This window comes from Myripristis murdjan, chromosome 21 (genome assembly GCF_902150065.1).
Source record: "Myripristis murdjan chromosome 21, fMyrMur1.1, whole genome shotgun sequence".
Classification (NCBI taxonomy): domain Eukaryota; kingdom Metazoa; phylum Chordata; class Actinopteri; order Holocentriformes; family Holocentridae; genus Myripristis; species Myripristis murdjan.
The window spans coordinates 16,165,948-16,176,641 of record NC_044000.1 but is presented as its reverse complement, the minus strand read 5'-3'; the positions used below and the strand labels follow the sequence as shown (position 1 = coordinate 16,176,641).

The window sequence follows — 10,694 nt, the reverse complement described above, 5'->3', positions numbered from 1 at the left end:
CTCTGAATTTTAGGGTGCTGGTTTTGCTTCTCACTTCTGGGATTACACTGACACCTTGTGGTCTTGTTGGGAACTGCATTGCTCAAGGCTTCTCAGAGCTTCTCATGCACTTTTCTAGGTGTCCCTAAAGCCAAAAGCATTTACAAAACTAGAGGAAAAGAGTCTGATGTAGAGAAAATACATCAGTTTAATCAAGACAAGAGTGTTTTACTTTACAAACTTATTTTTGAACATCAAAAGACAATTCAGGAGATTCTCAGGCTATAGTGCTGCAGCACACACAAACTGCTTTACTAGAACTGCCCTGTCTTGTGCTGAACCCCTCCGGTTTGACCCCACTATACATTAGAGGCAAAGAAAATGGGCTTTCATACATAAGTGATTCCAGATGTACTGATAGTTAACACGGTGACCTAATTACTGAGTAATTTACAGTTTGTAGCCATTTTACCGAGCACACCATAGTGTTTGTCTGCTCTCTATGAGAATGATTGAGATGTGAAGTCTTAATGTTGTTCTGACCCACGGTTACTGACTTGATGCTGTTTTGACAAACCGTTTCCAGTAAACCATGGGTGCTATATTGTGCAATAAGACCAGCAGTGCTGTCCCGTCTGAGATCCAGTGCAGTAATCATTCTGCAGTGTGTTGGGACTTGCACTTAGAAGGGCGGTGTAGCTAATAAACCGGCTGTTAATGTGAGGATGTGAGAGCAGCCTGTCCAGAGATGCTCTGTGCTAGGACGACTCTAAAGACACTGTGACATGACTTGATTCAGAGGTGGCCACTGATGATGGGACAGGGGTTTTGGTCAGTGAACTCTCAATTGGGATAGTAGAAGAGGGAGATATGGTGTCCTGTATGACAGCAGGGGCTGCAATGTTTGTTGGGATGGGAGGAAGGACAAAGTCAGATGGAGGCAGAGTGACACCAGGGATGACACCGGGAAGGTTCAGGGGAGGAAGAGGAGCCAGTGGTGGGAGACCTGTGGAGCATCACATGACATTTTAATCCTAATACACGACTGACATGGTAGCTTTAAAGTGCTTACCTACCAGATACTTTTTAAATGACATTTTGGGCCATAAATCTTTTTACTTTGATTTTCTACTGATAAAGTTTGAGTTTCTGTCAGTACTGTGTGTTCAGCTGTGGAAGCTATCACTGGTCATGTTTAATATCCAGATTCTCTTCTAGTTATCTCAAACAAAATGCTGTTGCTGGAAACCCAAAACAAAACAAATCCTGTGCAGGAGATGATTTTTCGTTGTGTTTTGAAGAGCAAATGCAAAAGCTTCCATGAACTGCATATATGGGCTGAATCACTGAAGTTGCAGCAGTCAGCAACAAGGCAGTAAGCCTAAGCTTAACCCTATGAAACCTAAATGAAATTCATTTCTTCATTTCCTCCAAAAACATATATGTACAAATCCTGCTTTGGCTTATGAAGATGCAATTTTGTTTTCGAAAATACACTTTAAATATTTTACATTAAAAAAAGATATACATTACATTAAAAAGTACATTAAAAAGTCGATTTTTTTTGGGTGGGGGTGGGTAAGAAAAGAGTCTGCGCTTTCCAACAAAAAACAATTGCAACTTCATATGCCAAAATAGAGATTTTTAAACTTTTTTTTTTTTTTTTTTAAAGAAATAAAGGGAAATCTGTGCCCTGGCGACATGGTTATGTTTCAAGGGTTAATCCAGGCTCAAAGAGCACATATAAAGAAATCTGAAAGGGATAAAAAGGTACCTCCTTGTAATCCACCGGTGCCCGGTAGCGGTACCTGGCCCAAGCCTGACAGGTTGATATTTAGGTTTGGTAAGTTAGGAAGGGGTGGAAGACCTCCAGGTAAGGGCATTAAACCTGTGCAGTGAAGAGTAGGCCAGTTAGACGATGCCGGGTGAAGCAGAGGTTTTCACAGACTGGCTGGCTTTGGCACCAAACAAGAGGAGCTACAGTCCTATTAAATTACTGTTACCAACCTGGTAGCGTGGTAGCTGGATTTCCGGTTACTGGAATGCTCTGTGACGAGGGGAGCTGGGTGGGGAACTGGGTGGGGAGCACGGGGACAGTGGGAGCTCCTGCAACACAGGCAGAACTATTACAAACAAATTACCTGCTCATAATCTCTACTGTCCGGTCAGTGTTTCTAATGGCCCATAATTCTGCATTCAATGCCGATTTGAGTGTGCGCTGAGATGGTATAAGATATCATTTTACTAAGGTTATAATGAAAATGGGATATCTTGCACTGTTGGAGGCAATACCACACCTGTCTGTAGAGCACTAAGGACAGTAGATGGGTTTGAGCTGACTGACAGGCCGGCCAGACTCTGCTCCAGTCCAGTCGAGGCAGAAGAAGGCACAGCAGAAGGAACGATGGGAGTCGTGGAAGTCACAGCAGTGAGATGGACCTGGAAACCAGAATATTACTTAAACTCAAAGAATACATCTGGAGCCCAGGAGATATCCAAACAATATGTTTCCAGAGAATGGAGAGGAAGGCAAGCAGCAGATTGGTGTGAGTACAGGATATTTAAATATTAAAGATTTATTGTCCACATCAAAGAGATGTTCAACCACCTCTGTAAAGCCATCTTTAAGTGGGGGGTCTGGAGTGTGTGCAGGGAAACTGATCTTCCTGCCCTCTGCAAATGGCAGCGTGGGTATCCTGTGCAGGTAGCCATAACCAATCCCACACCCTAGACTGAGGGAGCAGAGAGCGAGAGTGAGGTGAAAACAGTGACTCCAACATGTTGACATTTCACAACAGCCTTAAAGCCACACTGAGCACCTTACCACACTGATGGCCCTAAATGACAGCAAGGTGACCTTTTAAAAAAACTGAAGCTCAACGCCTAGAAATGATGTGATGTGATGGCACTGAAATGCACACACACATTTACCGAGAAGCAAGAGCAAGAGCAAGAGAGGCAATAAAATCTAAGATTGCCGAGTCCAGCTTTCTCCGGACAGAGAGCACTCAGTGTCACTCTGAAGTTTCAGTTTATTACTCTGTGCTACAAAATGACTGTAAACTTAAACTAAGACTAAAACCAGGTGTTCAAATCCATTACGGAAGAGGACAAAAGATGACATGAAAAAAAAAAAAAAACTGTTTTGTCCATGATGAAAAACTAACAAAAAGTGAAATGTTTATCATTTTTACTGAATGCTAACTTCTAACCCTAACCCTAATGTAAATCAATTCTGAAATAATTTAACGTTTATCAGAGAAGATGTGGGGAGTGAAGGCTACAGTGGTGTCAGTGGTAATCGGAGCTCGCAGGGCTGTGACCCCCAAACTGGGAGAGTGGCTCCAGCAGATTCCAGGAACAACATGTGAGATCTCTGTCCAGAAGAGTTCAATCCTCAGAACAGCTGAGATATGGCAGGACCCTCAGGCTACCAGGCCTCTGGGAGGGGACTCAAGCTTGAAGGAGACACAAGACCACCCAGTGGAGCGAGGCCTACATACACACTCAGTGTCCACTTCATCATGTCCACCTGTACAATCTATTGCAGCTCAGTGCAACAGCTCTGCCATAAATTCTACCTTATAATGTTCGGTTTTGGTTGACATTGTGGAGAACGTTAATTCTATGTTTATTATTGAGGTTGTACATCTCAAAAACGATAAGGTGCATTTCTTTGACTCTATTTTAGAAATTCAAAACTTTTTTTTCTTGGCATTTTGCCATATTAGTTAAAACTGAACAAAAACCTGGAAAGTTAGTGAGACTGAGAAGTGGTGCAACAAAGGTCCTGGATGGGATTCACACCTTGAATGTCACTGTGCCTAAAACTATGGGTTTTGAAGAAGTTACAGACATCTGATGGTGATGAAATGTTGCTGGCCCACAGATGACTGTATAATACTTCAAATCAGGTGAAAACATGAACATGAGAAAAACTGCAGTTCACGGTGTCCAGCTGCCAACACATGGGAAGCTCAGGTAGCTGGTTTCCTCTGTGTCCTACCTGCCCTCTCCTCCCCAGGCACAGTTGGGGGTGATGACCACCTCTCGGCAGTTGTCTGTGTCGATGTTGTACACATACAGCTTCAGCCCCTTCCCGTCATGGGTCTCAATGAGGGAGAACAGATCCTCGCTCTGTTGGGAAACAGCACAAGCACAGAGCCGTTAATAACACATTGCTCGGTGTAAGCCAGCCAGTATCTGTGTGACAGGCAGGTACCTCGTTCATCACCGTATCAGCTCCTATGATGTAGTCAGTGTGGGGTCTCAAACCAGCCAGGGCCGCAGGAGAGTTTGGCTCTACTTCCTGGATGTAAAACAACATAGAAAGACGATGACATTCAGTACTGTGCAGGCTTAGAATAATGTGGCTGACTCTGTTTATGTATTTTGAGTGTCCTGTTCCTTTAAGAAGATAAAAAGCCAGATAAAACCTCATAACCCCAAGCTCATGATTGGTCAAACTGTCAAAAATCATGAATCAGATCAGGAAAATGAATGTTTATTGATCAGAACGGCCCAGGATCCCACTCACCAGGACGTGCCAAACGTTTTCATTGGCTCCTTCGAAGCTGCAGAAGCGGATGCTGACCCCCAGGAGGCCCTGGCCTCCCCACATGTTGCTGGGCGTCACCGTGATCTCCCTCACGTCCAGCGTCTTGCTGCTGTACACCTGCATCTTGATGGGCCTCTCCACATTCAGCTTCAGCAGCTCTTTGAGGTTGTCATTGTCTTTGTTCTGTCAGAGATAAATACACTTATATTGTCCAGTATATTGCTATGTGCTGACTTTTATTGTTGCCATGTGACTGAACTTACCAAGCGAGTGTCACAGACAGAAATTAGGAAATCAAAGAATGGCTCCAGTCCTGCACGGTGACCTGGGGAGTTCTCTTGCACCTGCAAAACAAAGTATCATGGGAAAAAATAAGCAAGAGAGACACACAAGACACTAATCCAAAATTGTCATGGTTGGAAATAAATATTACAGCTGATGGCAGGAGGGCAGCTGTCCAGGCTGAAGGACCATCTTCTTCTTGTTTTTTTTTTTTTTTTACTTAAATACATTTCATCAACTAAAAAGGAGATTACTGTATCCTCTTTATTATTTTTAATACTGTATAATCCTGTGCTTATTCGCATTGTTCAGAGATTCTTGATTTGTCAGGAAACGCAAAAATCTGCTCAGTGTTTATCCTCCATGGTTACACCTTTTTAAATGGATGCATACAAGAATGAAATATCTTGGTATTTTACCAACATTACAATTAGATCAAATATTGAACAAAATCATATCTGCCATTCAAAATATTAGACAGAAAAACATACATAGATAAATGGAACTGTTAAGGTTTAGCTTAATGCTGTAAAATAATAATGAGTCTAAAATGTTCATCTATCTATCTATCTATCTATCTATCTATCTATCTATCTAGATAGATAGATAGATAGATAGATAGATAGATAGATAGATGTGATGTTTCCACTGTGTTTTACAGTATAATGCCATTTTGCTGAACCAACACCTACAGAGAGAAGAGGATGAGGCCTTACAAATGCACAGTAGCACAGTAGTGCATAATGCTGCCTTTGAAATCTTAAAAATGGCCAAACACCCAAGGAGAGAAGAAGAGGAGCAGGGACTAAAAATAGAGATGAAAGGAATCTGACAGTTACATCTGGGCCGATATACCTCGTATCTCAGAAATGAAAGAGACAATGAAACTTCTCCCTTCTCATCAACCCTTTTCTCATCCACCAAAAAAGTGGTTGGACTTGAGTGCATAAAGTGAGTGCACCACCCTACCTTGAACAAACATATGCTTAAGTAGGGCTCAACCATGAAATATGTGTGCAGAGAGAAAACAACAGTGTGGAAAACCTGTATAACAGCAGTCTGGCCTGATGTCTTAGTTGAGCATTATATAAAAATGAATTAATTCTTATGAGAAATATGAGATATAAAACATGACATAGATTAACATGCAAAGACCTCAAGACTGTTTTGAATAGTGATGAATATCAGGTCAAAGATGGAGATGTACAACCGTGTGCCATGTAGTGTGCGAAAAATATACCAGCTTTCCCTGCATATTTTGCCCCTACATGGCACATGATTGCCTGTCCCTGCTACACTGTACACTACAGTTTGCCCTGAATGCTTTTCTATACAAAGTTAAAGTACTGTTAAAATGAAAAGGAGAGGGGGAGCTGGTGGCAGGGAAAAAAGGAATTGCAGGTTCAACTCTAAAAGCAATGGTATTGTGAAAAGGCGAGTTCACAACCAGTCTGAAAACAGGTTTTTATAGCAGCCGCACCTGATATTCCAGCAACAACCAGTCAGATTCCGAAAGCAGACAAAGATAAATTACAAGCGAGAGAGTCGACATGTGATCAAGAGCAAAACACTGATTGTAGTCCTCGGTGTGCCTGCCCAAGCAAATAATTTTGGACCTTATTCACTATTTCTGACTTCCCTCGTCCCTTTGAGTGTAGCTAGTTTTTATATGATATACTGTTTCACAAAATAACACGCAGAACGTTTAATAACAAGGCGATGTATCGCAAAGCCGAGCAGCGTTTCAACTCGCAAATCTCGCCCCTCGTTATCTTTGATGCTAGCCACCTATGACAAGCTAATAACGGTGATGGCACGCCAATAATGCCGCTAATAAAGCAGGTTTCGCTCATAAACACACTTTCACAAGCTTCACCGGAGCACTTGGAGGTAACTAACACTATCCAGACCGCTGCTGAGCATCAGACAGGGCTGCGAAACAAGTTTACCTATGAACTTAGCTGGCTTGCTAAAGTGTCAGCATTATGTCTGCGGCTGGATATCTGTCTGTCACCAGCGTCACATGCTCTCTTTCTAACGACACGACGGGAAAACTGCTCTTACTCTGAGGACGTGGTAGCCTTCAGATCCTCCACCTGGTATGTCGACGCTCTGAGATGCTCCCATGTTTCCCTGTGAGTCTGCAGCCGGTACTGCTAGCTGCTGTGTGGGGCAGGCGACAGTAGTTTCCCGTGGTTCCGGGATCTGAGCACTTCCGGTATGGCACAACATGACCCCTGTGTTTACATGTTGTGAACGCCTCAGTGCCTGTCCCTGTGATATCACACACGAAATGTACTCCGACGCATGATTTAGAATTAACTACCTCCACACAGACACACACACACACACACACACACACACACACACACACACACACACACATTATCAATGCCTTGCTCAAGGGCACTATGGTGAGGAATCAGCATAGCTTTGATCACAGTGTTTGCAGTCATTTATAATCCATTCTTGTATTTTTTTTTTTTTTTTTTTTTTTTTTTTTTTTGTCCCAGTGTTGTAGCTCAGCTGCTTGACTGAGGCTACCTGTGAAAGGAATGTTGATTAGGGATCTGCAGGGTAAATTACAACCCACCTGACATTTTTTGGAAGGTGATTAATGAGCTCCCTCGCCAGTAAACTGTCACCATCTTTATCCATTAGCACAGCCAGGAGATGTAATTGAAAAAACACTTTGGTTTTATTTTTAAAAGTTTCATTATACAGCTTTAAGCCTCAGATTTTTATTGGGTAATGGTGATAGAGCAGAAGTGAGAGCGAGGGCAGAGGGGAGAGAATGAAATTGTCTATATGATCCAGTGATGATATGGGATATCGTTGCCTCTATCATGAGGAACATGGGCTCAAGGAGTAGATTAATGAATACGTAATTGAGTATCTCTGTAGTGCAGCAGGTCTTATCAAATAATTTGAAATAAACGTGTTCAGGATTGCGATTCTCCTCATCAATCATCAGCCGTCCCGTCAGTGTCCACTGGTGCTCACCTTGATGTCCTCCCTCTGAGGTCTGAGAGGGATCTTGTGATGCCACACGTCTCTACTGCACCCTTACTCAAGAGAGGAAACCAAGCATCGGAGTGAATACTTTGGCAAAGAACTTCTGTATAACGTTGTTGTACACTCATTTGGTTGTCGAGTGCTCACAGTGTGCAGACCAGTTTTCCAGTTTTCAGCTGCTGCTGCTGAAATTATTAAACCTTGTTTGCAATAACGTGACCATGCATATAGTTACATCAATATGTTTGCCTTGACAAAGTGTGATGATGATTATATAGATCAGAAAGGAAACGATAACATAAGATTGTCATGGACTGCCTGCAGAATGAAAAATTACAATTACATACTTGTTTTGCCCTTACAGGACATTTTTTTTTACTCCAGGGAAGTGGATCTGACTGTCACAGAGCCACTGCAGGATGAAGAGCAGAGGGTCAGTGTCTACCTATAAATAAAGAAAACACCACATGAAAAATGACTTAAATTTGAAATAATTAACCCATAATCACTAAGGCAGCAACACAGGCAATGCAAATTAACTTGAATGCCACACAGCAATATGTGTCAGTCAAGGCGTCAGTCAAGAAAATCATGATCAATATGTCAAATTTGTTCAGCTACATGACAAATAGTCAATTAACAGGATAGTTATTACAGCCTCAAAAGTCACAATCTTGATTCTATGACTCATTCTTAGCTAGAAGCGTGCTGTGAGCTCCACAAAGTTGGTGTTTACGGCTGGGTTATCACTGGAAAAACTGCCTGTAGCCAAGGCTGCTGCCAAAGATGCATAACCTGTTGTATAAACATAAAGCTGGCCTTTCACGTTTCCTTTTTCCCCTGCATCCATCAGGGTTTATGTACGGAGAAAACCAAAAGACACCCTCCACCCACAACGGCTGCTGCCTGCTTTAAAAACAGTGGTGAGTCTGTAATGGTGATGGCAACCATCTTGCAGAAGTCATTGTGTCTGATGATTGCTCTGCGTGGTTGCATGCCAGCCAGGGAACATTAGGCAGTTTCACAGGAGCACGGCTTCCTTTTTCCTTCAAAACAACTTCAACCCTCCTTGCATACAATTATTAACATATGTCTTATCCTGATTAGGTTAGTGCTCAAATCATTTTTAGAATAAATGGTGATCATATCATGAACAGTTTAAACGTTTAAGATGTAAATCTTTTATCTCAGTGCTACATAAGATCTTCAAATCCATTATTTTCTCTCAGTGAGAAATACAATATACTGTCCATTGTGAAACATCCTCCTCCAAGGAACAGATAAATAAACTCTGTATTTCTCCGGCAGCTTGCTGACGCCTTAAAACCCTGCAATCACCATTCCTCTCAGGCCCATTCTGCTCCGTATAGCTCTCTCGGATTTATGCGCATTCAGTTCTTCAAGGAATTTACAACTAAAGTTGTGAGGAAAGGTACTATACTTTGTTTCGGTACATTTGAGTCCACCATGGACTCAAATGGGGAGATGTGGAGGATATGCACAGAAAGGTGCTTCATCATTAAAAAAAAGTCCATATTTAGAGAAATATCCAGGCCCTCTGCCCTGCTGTGGTCCTCTCCCACATCTCATCCTAACACAGTAAGCAGTGATGCATCTAGAAGCATCCAGAGTTGTTTTTGTTGGGGTTAGTGGCTTAATGTCACAGGCTCTGTGAGTGGTCATTACTTGCAGGATGAAAGGGTTTTCTAAAGAGCGCCTCTGTACTGACATACTGTGCTGTGTTGAGCCAGGAAGCAGAGATAAAGTGCTAAGTGAATTAGAATTGTCCGCATTTAGATGACAGCGCAGCGGAGCCAAACAGTAGCCCAAGTGGTTATCATGTCATTATTGCTGTTGTTTGTCATTTTCATTTCAGCATCAACAGACACATGTTCCCTAACCGTCCCTGCCCTGCAATTCATATTCAGGAGAGGGGGAAAAAAATGGCATTTTGCAAGAGCCAAACAGTATAGACAGTATTTGAATGGCTCAAAGCACTACATTACTGTCATGTTGTAAGGGCTGTCCTGTTCATTTAAAGAACATGATGTGCAATCAGCATGCAGAGAACTGGTTAGCTGCTGTGTAATCGCTCCTGGGCCCGTGCTTACAGCTTTAGAAAATGTCCAACAGAGACATTTACTAGCAGCCTTTCAACTTTAACAAGCGTCACATTAGGTTTACACACCCAGGCCCCGCAGACAGGCAAGTTGCAGTCTCTGGACTATTAATCTCCTGCCTAAAATTTGCTTTCTGCCAAGATTAATCAAGCCTTGGACCACGCAGTCAATAAGAGGAGGCTATTTAGATAATTGTAAGCCATTATAATTACTTTAGGAGGTAGAGGCCTTTAGCTGTAACATTGAACGCTTTTATCACATTCAGTGCTGAGAGAGATATAGTGGCCTAGTGGCTGTCTTGAAGTAAACAAAAAAGGAGTAAATTATGTAAGTGAATTAACCGTTTTGGTCAGCATTAATATTTAACAACTACAAGAAGAAAAATAGTGCCTGCATTGAACTGTGGATTCTGAATGAGGAGTTAAAGATTGCTGTAATAATTTTGTGCGTGTATATGCTATATATATATATATATATATATATGTGCATGCCTGTGAGTGGTGTGGGGAGGAGGGGGGGGTGGGCTGGCAAGCCGCCCGCAGTCAATATCATCATCACCATTTCATTAGACTTGCCTTGCACAATGGGAACGTCAGTATCTATCAGGAAGCTAATGTGGCAGTGATTCCCAGGGGTGGGAGATATATTTGGCACATCAGGAAAGCAATGACTAGATTCGTAGATATATAGGAGAGGGGAGTAACACAGCTGAGAAGGGGATAGATGGGTGGGTGACCTAT

At 42.3% G+C, this 10,694-nt stretch overlaps 1 protein-coding gene across 1 annotated transcript; it reads right to left on the bottom strand.

Moving 5' to 3' along the window:
* Window positions 1-169: 169 nt before the first annotated feature.
* LOC115380272 (Golgi reassembly-stacking protein 2) lies at window positions 170-7,023 on the bottom strand. The gene is made up of 10 exons (XM_030081368.1): window positions 6,884-7,023; window positions 4,801-4,881; window positions 4,517-4,720; window positions 4,202-4,288; window positions 3,986-4,116; window positions 2,588-2,711; window positions 2,277-2,418; window positions 1,987-2,085; window positions 1,754-1,867; window positions 170-985 (listed from the first exon to the last, which is right to left on the bottom strand). The coding sequence occupies exons 1-10, from the start codon at window positions 6,944-6,946 to the stop codon at window positions 738-740; spliced, it is 1,293 nt and encodes a 430-aa protein (XP_029937228.1). The 5' UTR covers window positions 6,947-7,023; the 3' UTR covers window positions 170-737.
* Between the last annotated feature and the right edge of the window lie 3,671 nt (window positions 7,024-10,694).